Below are 16,247 nucleotides of genomic sequence, written 5' to 3'. Positions count from 1 at the left end.
CTTGTGTTGGGCCTAGTGTTTTGCTTGATTCATTTTGTAAACTTTATTTTAATCTATTTAAAGCCCAATCTGATTTTAATTTAAAAAAACAATAATAAATTATATAGATACTAAATTAATGAAATTATATACATACAAAGCTCTATGATTATGAGGGTAGTGGGGTGGGGAGTTTTTTTTTTAATTTATATTAATATAGTTATTTTTATTTAATATTAATATTAATATTAATATTAATATTAATATTTATTATTTATTATTTATTATATTTTTTAAAAATATTTTTGTATTTTTATATGTTTTTGTCAACAATTATATTTTATTTTTATATATTTTTAACATATTCATGTATTTTTGTTTTTTTATTTTTTTTAGGATTAAGATAAAATTTAGAATATTTGTAAACTTTGAGGATTAATTTTTTAAAATTATAACTAAATCAATATAATATGTAAAAGTTTTATGATTTTAATTGGGTGACCAAAATGGTCGAGATATGTAAAATGGATGCTTAAATTGATTTTAATTGGGTGACCAAAATGGTCGAGATATGTAAAATGGATGCTTAAATTGCAACCTTTTTATTTTAAGTGTCTAAAATAAAAAATTTTGGTAGCTGGATGACTATATGTGCGATTTACCCAATTTTATATTAAATATAATTTTTATATAAATTTTTCACCTGATGCAGAAAGGCAAGAAACTAGGGTTAGTGATTATATTTATAGATAATGATGAAATAAAGAAGAGCCGATTGTCTGTTTTTAGTTCTCACTTAACCCGTTTGCCTCCGGCATCTTCCCACTCATGGCTTCGGAGAAAGAAGCTGCCCTTGCTGCTGCTCCCTCTGATTCTCCTACCATGTCAGCCCAGCCCTATGTTTCTCCTTCTCCTTCTATTCATCAATTTCTTCTTTTAGAAAAAAAGAACTCTTTTTTTTTTTTAGAATAATTTTCGACAGTAAATGTTCCTCCCCTTTTCACTTCGATGTGAATTTCCGGGGTCATTCCTTCTCATTTACTTTTTTTTTTTCAGATTTGACAAAATCATCAACAAGGAAATCCCAGCTACCGTGGTGTATGAAGATGATAAGGTGCTGATCTTTTTTCTTTTTCTTTTTCTTTTTACTTCTGATTTTAAATTCTGCGGATTCAGTCACTGCTTATTTGTACGCTGGAAAAATCTTTTAGAAATCTGGCCATTTTTTTTTCATTCTTGAACTATGGCTTAATTCGTACAACAGGTGATGCTCATTATATATATATTCTATTTGTTTCTTAAAACAAATTTCCCTCGACGAAATTCTGGTCGCGACCTAGAACTTGGTCTGGCTTTTAACAATTCAAAAGGCATTACTTTTGACCTTTTCCGTTTTTATCTTAAAATGGATAGAAATGCAAACACCCCCTGCCCTTATAAGTTGGAAAGCTACGTCGTCCTTGTGCATTTTGGCATGTGGCCCGTTATTGGCCTAAAGTAATGCATGGAGACTTGTGGGGTAGCACATTCCAAGTTAGAATGAGAGAGTAGTGGTTCTTTTGTTTGTCTTAAGAGCTGTCTATATAAAGGGCTATGTTTTTCTTTTTTAAATTTATTTTCACTAGAAGTGTTGCTAAGGGTAATAGATGAGAATTTGTTAGAATTTTGAGGGATGCTAGTGTATTTAAGAGGATGGATTCTAAGGAATGAACTCGGAAATGGCCTTATGCCTTGAAATTATTAGGTTCATTAATTGGATCAGTCAGCTGGTCAAATGTTCTCAGGGAAATGAGATAGCAGATGTATTAGGTAAGGTTGCCATTTGAAGGGAAGTATTTTCATGGCTTGATGGTGACATTTGTTCTGTTTTATTGAGTTCTCTGTGCGTTCATTGGTATTTCAATGTCCTGGCGCTGTCTGTTCTTACTTGGTGTTTGAGTTTTGGTTGACTTGTGCTGCTGATGTTTTAAATCTACTTATTGGTTCTGAAATGTTTTTGTCCTTTGTTTGATTTTGTGATTGTTGTTAGTTATTTGTGAAAGTTGTCTTAACAAAAAAAGAAGATACCGGGGTTTTTCATGTTCAAGTAAGAGTTAGAAAGAATGCAGTTGGCTTCATAATTGTTAATGGGAAGAGGTTATCACTTCCAAGAGAAGTTAAGTGGATCACGTTTAAAATTTTAGATCATTTTGATGATGAAAACTGGTGAAGGCCACTCACTGATAGATTAGAGTTTAAGTAGCTTTCAGGAATGCTAGCTGAAATTTTGGTAGATCCATTCCAAATTGAACAAATGCAAATGTTGTTGGCATTAGCAAAATCAGGAATATGTCCGCAGATGTGCAAGTAAAATTAGAGACCTAATGTATAAAGTTTGATTAGGTGAGCTGAATCAGGTAGAGATATTGTATGTAACAAAGCTTGATTAGGTGGTTTGAATCAGGTAAAGATATTGTATGTAACTGTATTGAAGCTGTTGAGGGTGTGTGGATTAGCAGCTAGGGGATTGTTTGGTATGATGTTTTGAAGTTTATGTATGTCATGTTTGCTGTTTATTGCTGCGGTAATGAAAAATCCTTACTATTTTATTTCTTTCGTAACAAAGAAATATCAGTACTCACTGTTGCACTGAAGAAAATTTTAATTAGCTTTGAATTTTGCTTCCATTGGCCAAAAGCTTTAAAGCTATCACTTCTGGTAAAGATTTTACAATAAGCCTTTCTATTTTATTAGCCGAACACTTTGTACATTTTTAATACCGACCAACCTTCTCAATTTGTCTCTCCTTTGTCAAACGTGTTATGCATCTTCTCTTCTGTAATGTGATGCATTTCTGCTCTTTACAACGACCCTTTTCCAGCTTCATTTCATCTTTCTGACACATGTACTTAGCACCTTTTTGGTATCTTCATTTTTCTTTTTTTCTCCCTTTTTTAGTGAAGAGATAAATGACTTTCGAGTAAAAGATATTTTATTGGTAACAAAAGAAATATGGCCTTAATTGTTCTTTTCTTCAAATGTTATTAATGATGATAAATGATGGTATGAACTATTTTAGCATCTCAGTATTCAATGTATACATTTCTTTTCTTATTCATTTTATAAGTAAAAAAATATAATCTCTATTTTGGTCTCTGCACAGTATTTCATTGATTATTTTTAGATGAAACTTGGAGATGCTAGAACATAACCTAAGCACTTTGGAATATTTTACAAATTTTTTTATAGAATTGTGATTAATTCCATAATTATCTGGATGAGAATGTCATCAACAGTTTGTTATCGTACTAAGTCTTGGACTCTTCAGAAACTACTTAATTTGGAACTATCAAGTGAATCTTATCTTCTTTCATTTGTTCATATTTTTGTAACTTCCTTTTCCTTTTTAGTCTGTTGCCTAGAATTATGTGGCATTTGGAAAGGTTCCTTGGGTTTGAATAATCTTTGATCGACTTTTGTGTCAGTTTTGGGTTTGGGTTTTTAATTTTTTCCAGTCAATTTGGTTGGATTGGATTTGGTTGATCTCCAAATATGTATCAACGTTTTCTCATGTTACTTTGCTAAGAAATAGCCTTTAGTTTTGCGTTAGGCTCGAGGTTAGGCCCTTTCATTTCTCTGTAGCTTCTACTCAGGCTGGCTTGGGCTTTTGGCATGTTGAGCAGTTAAATAGGTGACAATCAAAGATAATGTGTTATCCTTTCTGTTAACACTAGCTGATATCTGATATTTGATCAACATTAAGTGAAACATGATAACAAAATATCAAACGTTTTAATTAGAGAAGCATGAAAATCTTCAGCTATGATTATAGTTTATGCATGCTAAACTATAATCTGAAGTTGAAAGTTTTACTTTTTTAACTTCTTAGTTTGATTTCTATTTGCGAATGTTAATTTATGTTATTGTTTTCTGTATGAATCTTGCATTCACCTCGTCAGATGCATGCGAGAATGACCTAGTTTTATTTATCTATTTGGTGGTAGGTTCACATGAATATATTCTTGCTGTTTCTTTAGGTTAATATGTTAATTCTTTTCTGCTAGTTTAAGTTTATTTGACATTAATTTGCGCTAACATTATGTTTGTTTGCCTTTTTTTTTGTTTGTAGGTCTTAGCTTTCAGGGACATAGCTCCCCAGGCTCCTACGCACATTTTAATTATTCCAAAATCAAAGGATGGCCTAACGGGTTTGTCTAAGGTACAATTTTTTTTTTCTTCACGACTAACTGAGCGGTAAACATTTATGCCTTCTCATTGAGGAAACTACAATTATGGTTGGTATTAATTTGGGAAAGAAGTATCGAGTATTTTTAAAAGAATGCTGCTCAAGTTTTGTTAATTTGATTTGCCTTTTGCGTTTTGCTCACTCTTGATGCTGTATAAGGAAAAGAAAGAGAAGGAAAATGGGAGTGAAATTAAATGGAAATTGTATCGAGAAATTCTGGTGGTAGAGACTAAGAGAGTATTAGTGGTTATAAGGGTGGGGAACTGAAAGAACATCAATGCTGAGGAAAACCATAAAACTTGATATGCAAGTATTGATAGGTATAGGCCATAAATCCATGAGATAAATTGAGCTCCTAAATTTATCCGTACAATGAAAATCCGTAATAAAACCTTAAAGCAATATCCATTATTCATCTTTGTTGGAGAAATTGTCTTTAGAGTTAAATTGCATATACCCCTCCTTCCTTGAGTCAAAATAGATGACCTTCCCAATGAACAGAAAGTATGTCATCGATCTAGAATTAAAAAGCTCATCACCAAGTTATTTCAATCCATCAACTGATTGCAATCACTAAAACACTTGTAAGGTTTGTAATGAAAAAAACATAAGGCCGATGAAATAACTTAGTATTAGAATTTGCAATTTGTGTATCCAAGGCTTGTTCATTTGTTTTCTGTGTCATAATCATGTTTAAGGTGTCATGTATTTATTATAAGTTTGGACATTTTAAAATAATTGGTGTTATATTGATTTTGATATGCTTTTGTGCTTGTGTAATATTGTATTTTAGCTATTTTTCTTGTGTCGTGTGCAGTATTACCAGGCCTGTTTAGTAACAATATTTTCTCTACTTTTGCCCATAAATTTTGTCCTAGTCTGGTTTTATTTTGTGTAACTTTTTGATGTTGAACAAAAGTATCCAAATCTTTATTGAATTAAATTAAATTATCATTCATATTTGAAAATTACTCCCAACTCATTTAAAATTCTTTTGGCCATATATATATTTATAATTTTGCTCTTTTATAATTTGCAATAAAGTAGTAAATTTTGATAATAAAGCCTATAAAAGTTAACTTTCCACAGTTATTTCTAATTTGTACTTACAAGAATAGCCTTACAAAAAAGCTACAAAAAGCATGAGCAAGACAGTGAGTGTTTGATGAGTAATGGGGAGTTGAGGTGATGTGGGTATTTGAGCACCAGAGTGAAAATGGTAGTCAGCGACAAGTGAGAGTATTGGTTTGGTAGCGTTGAGTTACTGAGAATCTTTTTGAAGATCAAACTCTATTTTCTTCTTTGATAAACTTTCTCTCCACCATTTTTTCTATCTATTTTGAACAATATTACTCCCCGCACCAAAAAAAAAAGAAAAAAAAAACCTTACCTCAATTGTCAACTTCTTTGGCTAATTAGTGTTTCTAAAATAAAGATTTCTCCCTTTCTTTCTACTTTCAACCGCAGAGACATGAATATTTATAATTTGTAATTCTGTAAACATTCTCTTTATCTTTTTTGTAGATATTAATAACTAAATAATGGTAATAATATTAGTAAACAATAAAATATAAATGAAACAAAATGAAATGATAATATATAAAAAACATCAAATTTAAATTCAATCCAAACATGACCCGAACAATAAAAAAACAATTATTTTATTTTATTTTTGTATTTTGTAACATATATTTGTTTTTATATTTCTGAATATATATTTGAAATTTTTATATATTTTTAATTTGAAAGTTTTGAATAATTATAATTTATTTTGAATTTTTAGGATTATGATGAAATTGACAAAATATGTAAACATTGAAGGATAAATTTGTTAAAATTTTTAGGATTAGGCCCAAATTGATAGATTGTGTAAAATGTTTGGGGTTAAAATTGTTATTATATCAATCAAAAGATAACATCAGTATTTTCGTCTGGTAATTAATGAATTTTATCAGACTGATCACAAAATGAAATTGAGCTAACAATAGTACTAAATTAACAAAAAAAAAAAATTGGATGACCAAAATATATTTCAGTAGTTCCATTTCTTTTTTGTTAAATCAGTTTAGACAAATTTGGGTTTGATTTTTAGTTGGTTTTCTGTAGTGTTATTAAGGAGTGCACCTAGGTGTAGCACTTTAATATCAGACAATAAAAGTGCCTCAAATCCTCTTTAGGCCAGATTATTTTATCTCCCTTATGCTTGCTGCATCTAGGTGTGCTTTTCTGTAAGGTGATGGGCACAAAATAAAAACAGAAAAAAAAAAGGCTCGACTCTAATTCTCAATATTTGAGTATCCAACAATAGCCATAGGACCGTAAGGAAATATGCATATTGCCTAATCAAGTTGGAAGAAAATATATCCATATGTAATTATTCCTACTGAAATGTGACAAGACAAAAGTCTGCTGCAACTTTGGTGCAATCTACCACCATACATAGTTGTGATAGCTACTTATTTTGAGATTTGTGAATGATATTCTAACCTTAACTTGGAGATCACAGTTTCAGTCAGACCATAAAACAAATAATCTCAGGTTTCAAAGTTATCATCCACTGCACTACTTGCTTCTTGTATATGTGATTGATTAGACCACATATGTGCTGCTTCTTTTGTTGCTGAAAGATTGAGGTGCCTTCTTTCATCTTCTTATCCAGGAACGGGTTTCCCTTCATTTTGTAACCTAGGTTGTAATTTTATTGCAGTTATGTTGTGACCTACAATTTGGGCGCTTTTATTTCTCCCAATCTGCTTCTGAAACTTTGTTCTAGAACGAGGAGCTTGGTTTGCCAAAACATTTAAAGAAAATCCTATTTACTACAAATGAGAACTTGCATTCTTTATTTGATCTCTGTGTTCTTATTGTTTCTGTTTGAGGGTTTTGTGTTTGTCATTTGATAAAACTAGTATGTTACCAACCATTTGCCAAACCAGAATTCCAATTTATCTCTGGAAATCTGACCTGGCTGAAGCGGGATATTGAGTCTGGTTTAATAGAGCCTCCTATCTAGCCAAATACTGAACTGAAAAAAGAGAACCTTTTTGTTTTAGGATTTCCCATTATAAGAATTAGTTAAGAGGATATTATTGTGCCCGTGGTAAACACAAAGGGTGGCGGGGATGAGATTCGTTTTTTGGACTGGGTATACGCTAGTGGTACTTACGAGTGAGATTTGCCTGTTATACAACTGTAGGCCCTAATCATCGTATTAAAATAAAATAAATAGGAATATGAAGCTGATAGTTCCTTGATCTATTTTTATGGTTGTGAGTTCTCTTTTGTAGGCTGAGGAGAGGCACTGTGAAATCCTTGGCTGCCTTCTTTATACTGCAAAGCTTGTTGCAAAACAGGAAGGGCTGGAAGATGGATTCAGGATTGTGATCAATGATGGCCCTAAAGGATGTTTGTATTCTTTCTCTTGTATATTTTATTTAATTGAGAAACATTAATTTCCATTTCTATTTGTAGACTAGTGGGAATGGGGCTTAGAGTGTTATTCATATAGTACGTTGTGTTGTATTGCAGGCCAATCTGTGTATCACATTCATGTCCACCTCATTGGAGGGCGCCAAATGAACTGGCCTCCAGGCTAAATAAAGATGTTATAGTTGATATAGGTATTTCATGGTAGTGTGCATTGTATGTTTTATGGCCTTGTTGATAACTTCAATAACGAAAGCCGGCATGTGGGCTTTCATCGATGATCAATGGAGTACGCTCTTGAATAGGGAAAACTAATGCATTGCTTGTAATCTCAACGAGGCCTGTTTAAAGTTCTCCAACTTGATGCCTATTTAATATAATTTAACTTGTTTTCAATGCATCAGAAATATGAAGTCTTAGGTCTCTGACCAAGATCTTACTTGGAGAGATGAAATTTGTTAGTAGAGCAGCTGCACTTAATAATATGCATAATAAATTGTTTGAAAAATTTCTACTTCTTTCTCTGCATTGTTTTTATTTTTTTAATAAGAGTTGTTAATTCATGTGGGATACAACGGACAAGTTTTTAGTTCAGTCTCAAAATTATCTCCATTTTATGGAACTTTGAGTAGGGCTAATTTATGATGCATATTTTATCCCATTAAATGGTTTCTGTTTGTCTAATTGATAATAGAAAGATCCAAGGATGGTTGTTGTTTTTTCCTTTGATTCTTCTGCGTGTTGGTTTGCGAAAGAAGGAATATCTTCAGAGAATCTGACATTAAATATTTTCACAACAACGTGGGTTAATTTTCATTCTTATTCTGCACAGGGATATGCTCGTGTTATCCCGTTTCGGACTAAGCCATTCCAAGAATATCCCGGTCATATCCCATCCCGGTTTAGTATCTTTTAGTGCCCGGTTCATTTGTTTTGGTATCCGGTTCGGATCCTTCCCGTGTCTGGACCGGGCTACCTGTGTTTCTTATTCCAGCTAGGGATATACCATTACATGTATGTTCCGGTCGGGGATATCCTACATAAGGATATCCTGTTCTGATGTATCCTACTCCGGGGATATCCGGCTGTGGGTTCTAGGGGCTGGGTTTTAGGGCTGGGCTATTGTTGTTGGGCTTTGTTTCAGTGTTTGGGGCTGTGGATCGCTTAAGTTTTAGACTACTGGGTTTTGGACTACATCGGATAGTGATTTCAGGGACCAAAATATATACCAAAAATTTCATTAACCTTATAAATTACTAAAAAAGAATTGAGGATGAGGTTTTTTTTAATTGAAATGGGCTTTTTTCTAATAAATCCAACAAGCCATCTCTAGGCCATTCACGATTTTAATCCAAACCAAATGGACCGTCTGAATGAGGGGAAGAAAATAAGGAAGCCAGCCACTAAGAAATGAAGCTTCTCTTTCCTTTGTTATAGGGTTTATGAATAACCTCGATTTCAATCTCTTTTCTCCTGATATATCTCCGGCAATAAAACTACACCATTTTATTCCATCTTCGTTTGTTGAGTTTTTGCTCAGATCGACTACCGGGTAAGAATTCGTGCTTTTGTTTCACAGTTCGACTCCTTATTTCTCTTGTCCTAAAGATTCTTCTCATTTGAATCTTTGCCATTATCGTTTTTACATAGCTTTTGGTTTGGAATTATGGGTCGATCATAGGATGGTTGACTGAATCGGTTTCCAAATTGGGTCTTTGTTTTGTATTGTAAGCAATTGAGTGAATTGGGATTATAAATCCATAAATGGATTTTGGATTTCTCTGTCTTTGTTGTTTCAGAAAGTGATTTGTTTGTAATTTATGCTTTTGGTTGGTTTAAAATAGTTTAACTATTTTGGGGTAGCATAGGGATATTGCGTTGCCTGGTATCAAATTGTATACTGTGCTTGTTACAGGTTTTCAGTGAGAACTCTTCATTAGTATCTAAGTTGTGACTTAAAATTTGTCATAGGATGGATGATCTCTTTACAGTCAATGGATCAATGCATATGGGCTTAACCAATAATTGTGTTTCTTCAAATAAGCTTTTGGTATTTTGCTGCTCTCTCCTTGAAATATTGGATCAATTGACACGTTCGTTTTGAAATTGGATGCTTAGGATTTGTTTGGCCTAGATGTTTTATAAAAAACTGTTGTTCAAGTAGATCTCTTCAAGTGCTGCTGTAAAAGATAAAATACTTAACGTAAACTATATAATAATATACATTTTTCTAATAAATAAAAATATAAGAATGTGGCAAGAAGGTTGGAGGCAGTTCACTCGATGGGCCGAGAGTTGTAAGTGGCAGTAGATAGATTGGTCCCCTCTTGTTTATTGGTGGGCTTGTTATTCAAAGTGGGTGACGTAGTAGGGTGGCTATGTGATTTGATGTAACGAGGATAAAGAGTAGTGACAACAGAGTGGTTTAGCTTGGCATGACGTGGCCTTGGGCAGAGGGTGGTGATTGGCGGGGTTATTCTGTTTGGTGGGATTGTCTCAATTGAGAATAAGATAAGAATTGTTTAGAAATTCAATTATTTATTTTAATTAATGTTGTAATTAATAGTATAATTATTTTAATTTTCGTAGCTGACAAAGAATTAGAGATATCGGCTCAAAAGGGAAAGGAGAAGATTACTGAGGAGTAAATTAAGAATTTCGGGTTTGTATTTCTGTAATTCAAGTTATTTATTATTGAGTATTAATTTTTAAATTTATTTATTTTATAGTAAGTAAATATTGTGGTAAGTAATTTTATTGAATTGAATTTAGAAAATTGAATTGAATGAGAAATACGTGTTAGTATTACTATAATTTGAATTTAATTATTATTAATTTTTGAATTTTGAATTTAAACAGAAGCTTTGGGAGAGGAGAAGAATCGAGAAACATGGCAACAACATCGAAGAACATGAATGTTTTCTACAGGCAGAAGAAGAACAGCTCTGCCTCCACCGGAAAAAAATCAACTAAAAGCCCATCTCCCAAACACGCCGCTACTTTCGGTTCCGATATCACCCAACCCCCCGCTCTTGTTTCTCATGGCGGTTCACTCGATCTCAAAGGTCACTCTCTTACTTTTCTCCCGGAAATGGATATTTACAAAAAGCTAAAATTATTGTTTCTTTTCTTTGAGGGGAACAGATGATTTTGATGAACAAGAGCAAGTGTTAAGGCAATTTGATATGAACATGGCAAACGGGCCGTGTGTGGGGATAACGCGACTGGATCGGTGGGAAAGAGCTCAAAGAATGGGGCTAAACCCTCCTAAAGAGATTGAAAGCCTTTTGAGAGGTGGGAAAGTGAAGTTAGAAAGTTTATTTGATGGTCGTGTTTAGTTAATTAGCAGGTAGCATAATAGTAGTATTATGTATGTTTAGCTGAAATCAGACAGCTTCTGGCTGTGCTTCTGGTTGGGTGTTTTTAAATGTTGTGATGAATCTGGAAAGTTGTTTTGGTCTTAATCCATGGGGGATTTTATGAAATTTGCACTAGCAAATTGATTGTTGTAGTATGATCGAGTTGGGCCAGTGGCATATCAACTATCTTTACTGTCTGAGTTGGAGAAAATACATAATGTGTTTCACGTATCAATGATATGAAGATATTGGTAGTCAGCGACGGTGTTAAGTGAGAGTATTGGTTTGGTAGCGGTGAGTTACTGAGCATCTTTTTGAAGATCAAACTCTATTTTCTTCTTTGATAAACTTTCTCTCCACCCTCTTTTCTCTATATTCTGAACAATATTACTCCCCGCACCAAAAAAAAGAAAAAAAAAACCGTACCCCAATTGTCAACTTCTTTGGCCAATTAATGTTTCTAAAATAAAGATTTCTCCCTTTCTTTCTCCTTTCAACTGCAGACACATGTATATTTATAATTTATAATTCTGTAAACATTCTCTTTATCTTTTTTGTAGATATTAATAACTAAATAATGGAAATAATATTAGTAAACAATAAAATGTAAATGAAACAAAATGAAATTATGTTAATAGAGATGAAATTGGTGGGTATGTTGGCAACCAAGACGATTCTCTGATCAAACATGGTGAATACTGTGCTAACATGATGCAAAAAGGCAAGGAACTAGGGTTAGTGATTATATTTATAGATGAATGATGAAATAAAGAAGAGCCGGTTGTTTGTTTTGAGTTCTCACTTATCCCGTCTGCCACTGGCATCTTCCCTCATGGCTTCGGACAAAGAAGCTGCCCTTGCTGCTGCTCCCTCTGATTCTCCTACCATGTCAGCCGAGCCCTATGTTTCTCCTTCTCCTTCTATTCATCAATTTCTTCTTTTAGGAAAAAAAAAGACTTATTTTTTTTTGAATAATTCTCCACAGTAGATGTTCCTTCCCTTTTCACTTCGATGTGAATTACCGGGAACATTCCTTCTCATTTACTCTTTTTTTTTTCAGATTTGACAAAATCATCAACAAGGAAATCCCACCTACCGTGGTGTATGAAGATGATAAGGTGCTGATATTTTTTCTTTTTCTTTTTACTTCTGATTTTAAATTCTGCAGATTCAGTCACCGCTTATTTGTATGCTGGAAAGATCTTTTAGAAATCAAGCCTTTTTTTTTCCTTCTTGAACTATGGCTTGATTCTTGCAACAGGTGATGCTCATTATATATATATTTTTTCTATTTGTTTCTTAAAACAAATTTCCCTCGACCAAATACTGGTCACGACCTGGAACTTGGTTTGGCTTTTAACAATTCAAAAGGCACTACTTTTGACCTTTTCCGTTTTTATCTTAAAATGGATAGAAATGCAAACACCCCCTGCCCTTATAAGTTGGAGAAGATATGTCGTCCTTGTGCATTTTGACAAGTAGCCTGTTATTGGCCTAAAGTAATGCATCGAGACTTGTGGGGTAGCTTATTGTATTTAAGAGGATGGATTCTAAGAAATGAATGTGGAATTGGCCTTATTATGCCGTGAAATTATTAGGTAAGGTTGGCATTTGAAGGGAAGTATTTTCATGGCTTGATGGTGATATTTGTTCTGTTTTATTGAGTTCTCTGCGCGATCATTGGTATTTCCATGTCCTGGCGCTGTCTGTTCCTTACTTGGTGTTTGAGTTTTGGTTGAATTGTGCTACTGATGTTGTAATTCTACATATTGGTTCTGAAATGTCTGTCCTTTGTTTGCCTTTGTGAGTGTTGTTAGTTATTAGTGAAAGTTGTCTTAACAAAAAAAGAAGATACCAGGGTTTTTCATGTTCAAGTAAGAGTTAGAAAGAATGCAATTGGCTTCATAATTGTTAATGGAAAGAGGTTATGACTTCCAAGAGAAGTCAGATGGACCACGTGTAAAATTTTAGATAATTTTGATGATGAAAACTGGTGAAGCCCACTCATTGATTGATTAGAGTTTAAGTAGCTTTCAGGAATGCTAGCTGAAACTTTGGAAGATCCATTCCAAATCGAACAAATGAAAATGTTGTTGGCATTAGCAAAATCAGGAATATGTCCGCAGATGCGCAACTAAAATTAGAGACCTAATGTACAAAGCTTGATTAGGTGAGCTGAATCAGGTAGAGATATTGTATGTAACAAAGCTTGATTAGGTGAGCTGAATCAGGTAGAGATATTGTATGTAACAAAGCTTGATTAGGTGGTTTGAATCAGGTAAAGATATTGTATGTAACTGTATTGAAGCTGTCGAGGTTATGTGGATTAGCAGCTAGGGGATTGTTTGGTATGATGTTTTGAAGTTGATGTATGTGATGTTTGCTGTTTATTGCAAGCCTTAATGAAAAATCTTTATTATTTTATTTCTGTCGTAACAAAGAAATATCAGTACTCACTGTTGCACTGAGGAAAAATCCTTCTTAATGGGTCAGGGAGTTTGTTAATCAATTGAGCAGTAAGAGCTTATTGATTATAATAAGTTAGAAGATAAACTGTCACTGATGGTTCTTGTAATTGTATATCTCTGTTTGGTATTAAACCAGCTAAAAACATTGTAATTTGTATAAATGTTCTTATTATACAGATTCTGCTACTCAGGTTGGTGGTTCTTTGATTTTCTTCAACCTGATCAATGGGCTGAGGAGTTTGCTACTGTATGAGAACAACTAGGGTCTGTTGATTTGTTTATTCTGGATACAAAGTGCAACTAATGATTCTGCGTGTTATGTATTATTTTGAGACTCTTAAACCGTGCGAAGCTCTTATTCTTATTTGAAATATTCTAATTTTCTTCGTTTCATTAAATGTTCTTGACTTGATGGTTAATAGGTTTTCCGTGGACCTGACCATTGGGCCAATGAATTTGGTGCTGAAAGATTGCAACAAGAGTCTGTCGATGATCAATGGGTCAATGAATTCTCAAAGGTGCATGTTGATGACTGGGCAGAAGAATTTGGTCGTCAAGTTGGTGAGGGGGCTTTGGGAGATAGTTCGTCTGATAACTGGGCAAATTCATATGATGAGTAAGTCTGGTAGCCTTGAAGAAGTTAACTTTATAACCTCTCTGAATTCTACATGAATGTTTTGGTTGTGAAAACGCTTCAAGGGGTGTCTATGTATTTTCTGATATGAATCCATATGTTGGTCATCAAAATCCTTTAAAAGAAGGTCAAGAGCTATTCAGGAAAGGACTTTTGAGTGAAGCAGTGCTTGCCCTAGAGGCTGAAGTTATGAAAAATCCTGAGAATGCTGAAGGTTGGAGATTGCTAGGAATAACCCATGCTGAAAATGATGATGACCAGCAGGTAATCCACTTTGCTCTAGTTTGTCGGAGTTGGATAGTTCATGTGTATTCTTACACCAAAAGGCATTGTTTTTCTGTTCTTTAATACTACAAGAATTTATATTAAGAGATGTGACTGCTTGTCTAGTTCAGCCATCTGTTCAGCATCTTTGGTTATGATTCTTTGCCTGGTTATGAAACACTATCCTTCATTTTTTGTCTTCTTTTAGCTCAATTAATTGTTGGTTAGTGAATGCGTTCTTTTTTATTTAGATTTGCAACTAGAATAATCATGACTTTTGCAATTTGTTTTTGCTCGATTTCTTTTTTAATTATTAAAATTTTCTTCATTTCATTAAATGTTCTTGACTTGATGGTTAATAGGTTTTCCGTCGACCTGACCATTGGGCCAATGAATTTGGTGCTGTAAGATTGCAACAAGAGTCTGTCGATGATCAATGGGTCAATGAATTATCAAAATTGCATGTTGATGACTGGGCAGAATAATTTGGTCGTCAAGTTGGTGAGGGGGCTTTGGGAGATAGTTCGTCTGATAACTGGTAGCCTTGAAGAAGTTCACTTTATAGCCTCTTTTAATTCTATATGAATGTTTTGGTTCTGAAAACTTGTAGGTTCCTCAGCGGTCGGACGCTTCAAGGGGTGTCTATATATTTTCTGATATGAATCCATATGTTGGTCATCAAAATCCTTTAAAAGAAGGTCAAGAGCTATTCAGGAAAGGACTTTTGAGAGAAGCAGTGCTTGCACTAGAGGCTGAAGTTATGAAAAATCCTGAGAATGCTGAAGGTTGGAGATTGCTAGGAATAACCCATGCTGAAAATGATGATGACCAGCAGGTAATCCACTTTGCTCTTGTTTGTCAGAGTTGGATAGTTCATGTGTATTCTTACACCAAAAGACATTGTTTTTGTGTTCTTTAATACTACAAGAATTTCTATTAAGAGATGTGACTGCTTGTCTAGTTCAGCCATCTGTCCAGCATCTTTGGTTACAATTCTTTGCCTGGCAAGGTTGACCATTTACCTTTCTATTCCACCTAAATCTAAATCATTTTTAATCTTGTCTAATGCCCTGTGAATACCATCATATTTTAGGAAACAGAACAACCTATTGATTAAGCAAGCAAGAAAACCTTTTGAACACAAAGGATCTATTTTCTTGTACCGCTACATTTTGTGTTTTATTTGCTGGCTTGATGTAGCCATGTTGGTGTACCATGCAATGTTCATTTCTTGTATATTAAAACTTCTAGTGGAAAGGGATAGAAGGAGCTATTTTTCGTTTAAACATTGAAGTTTGCAATATGATTGGTATTACGTTTATCTTAGTGGCCTGAGGCTTCAGTCAGAGTACCAGATCTAAGGCTGCAGTCTTTGCCTGGCTGCTAATGTTCTGGATCTAACCTATGATCGTTCGTTGTCTCATGAACTAGTAGTGCATTACATTTCACTTATCATCCGCTTCTATTTATTCTTGAACCATGTCAAAACCTTTTTGGCTTAATTAAAATTAATTTGAATGGATAAGGTTCCATCTTAAACTATGTCTATATCAAGCCTATGAAGTGTAATGTTTCACATTTATTGCAAATTGTTTTGGATGATTAATGTGTCTGCTTGTCATTATATTGAGACTTACATGGATTATGCTAGACCATTTTATACTTCTGTTATTCTTGATTAATGCATCTGCAGTTTTATGTGGTTTTTACTGGGGTCCATATATTTGACTTTGTAGAAAAAAATGTAATTCACTGATTAGATATCTCTGTACAGGCTATTGCAGCAATGATGCGTGCTCAGGAGGCCGATCCTACCAATCTGGAAGTACTTCTTGCTCTTGGTGTGAGTCATACAAATGGCTAGTGAATTGCTTATCCCTTTAATCAAGATG

At 33.8% G+C, this 16,247-nt stretch overlaps 3 protein-coding genes and 1 pseudogene across 17 annotated transcripts in view; all 4 read left to right on the top strand.

Annotated features, from left to right (window-relative positions):
- The first annotated feature begins 670 nt into the window (after positions 1-670).
- On the top strand, positions 671-8,026 carry LOC121212131 (14 kDa zinc-binding protein-like; annotated as a pseudogene).
- Positions 8,027-8,966: 940 nt separating this feature from the next.
- LOC107950350 (uncharacterized) lies at positions 8,967-14,073 on the top strand. 7 transcript variants are annotated; one of them, XR_005907334.1, is made up of 6 exons: positions 8,997-9,182; positions 10,490-10,695; positions 10,775-10,924; positions 12,050-12,107; positions 13,649-13,721; positions 13,880-14,073. XR_005907334.1 is itself a non-coding variant. In XM_041084335.1 (6 exons), exons 1-5 carry the CDS (start codon positions 9,073-9,075, stop codon positions 13,708-13,710), a joined length of 600 nt encoding a protein of 199 aa, XP_040940269.1. In that variant the 5' UTR covers positions 8,997-9,072; the 3' UTR covers positions 13,711-13,721; positions 13,880-14,073. The 7 variants fall into 7 exon arrangements, 3 of the variants coding, with proteins under 3 accessions (XP_016740663.1, XP_040940269.1, XP_040940270.1); XR_005907333.1 differs by having other exon boundaries at positions 13,649-13,777; positions 13,880-14,033; XR_005907331.1 differs by having other exon boundaries at positions 13,635-13,777; positions 13,880-14,033.
- Positions 13,761-16,219, top strand: LOC121212742 (peroxisome biogenesis protein 5). The gene is made up of 6 exons (XM_041086149.1): positions 13,761-13,772; positions 13,880-14,073; positions 14,157-14,355; positions 14,718-14,795; positions 14,966-15,190; positions 16,130-16,219. The coding sequence occupies exons 1-6, from the start codon at positions 13,761-13,763 to the stop codon at positions 16,217-16,219; spliced, it is 798 nt and encodes a 265-aa protein (XP_040942083.1).
- Positions 15,126-16,247, top strand: part of LOC107887432 (uncharacterized) — a 33,712-nt gene continuing 32,590 nt past the window's right edge. For 3 of the 9 annotated variants that reach the window (XM_041084330.1, XM_041084328.1, XM_041084327.1), the window contains exons 1-2: positions 15,134-15,190; positions 16,130-16,214. The gene's annotated coding sequence lies outside the window, so the exon portion shown is untranslated. Of the gene's footprint in view, positions 15,191-16,129; positions 16,215-16,247 lie in introns of all 9 variants that reach the window. The other 6 variants (XM_041084332.1, XM_041084331.1, XM_041084333.1 and 3 more) reach the window with 6 other exon arrangements.

This window comes from Gossypium hirsutum, chromosome A13 (genome assembly GCF_007990345.1).
Source record: "Gossypium hirsutum isolate 1008001.06 chromosome A13, Gossypium_hirsutum_v2.1, whole genome shotgun sequence".
In the NCBI taxonomy this organism is placed as follows: domain Eukaryota; kingdom Viridiplantae; phylum Streptophyta; class Magnoliopsida; order Malvales; family Malvaceae; genus Gossypium; species Gossypium hirsutum.
Note: the sequence above shows the minus strand (reverse complement) of the source record. Positions and strands in the feature narration are given on the sequence as shown.

What these genes read in the sequence shown, in the direction of transcription:
- LOC107950350 (XM_041084335.1), top strand. Translation starts at nt 9,073, where the DNA reads ATGAATAACCTCGATTTCAATCTCTTTTCTCCTGATATATCTCCGGCA. An exon ending in TTGCTCAGATCGACTACCGG is followed by an intron (nt 9,183 to 10,489) that starts GTAAGAATTCGT and finishes GAATTTAAACAG; the next exon opens with AAGCTTTGGGAGAGGAGAAG. An exon ending in GATTGAAAGCCTTTTGAGAG is followed by an intron (nt 10,925 to 12,049) that starts GTGGGAAAGTGA and finishes TTTTTTTTTCAG; the next exon opens with ATTTGACAAAATCATCAACA.
- LOC121212742 (XM_041086149.1), top strand. An exon ending in TGGGCAAATTCATATGATGA is followed by an intron (nt 14,074 to 14,156) that starts GTAAGTCTGGTA and finishes AAACGCTTCAAG; the next exon opens with GGGTGTCTATGTATTTTCTG. An exon ending in AAAATGATGATGACCAGCAG is followed by an intron (nt 15,191 to 16,129) that starts GTAATCCACTTT and finishes ATCTCTGTACAG; the next exon opens with GCTATTGCAGCAATGATGCG.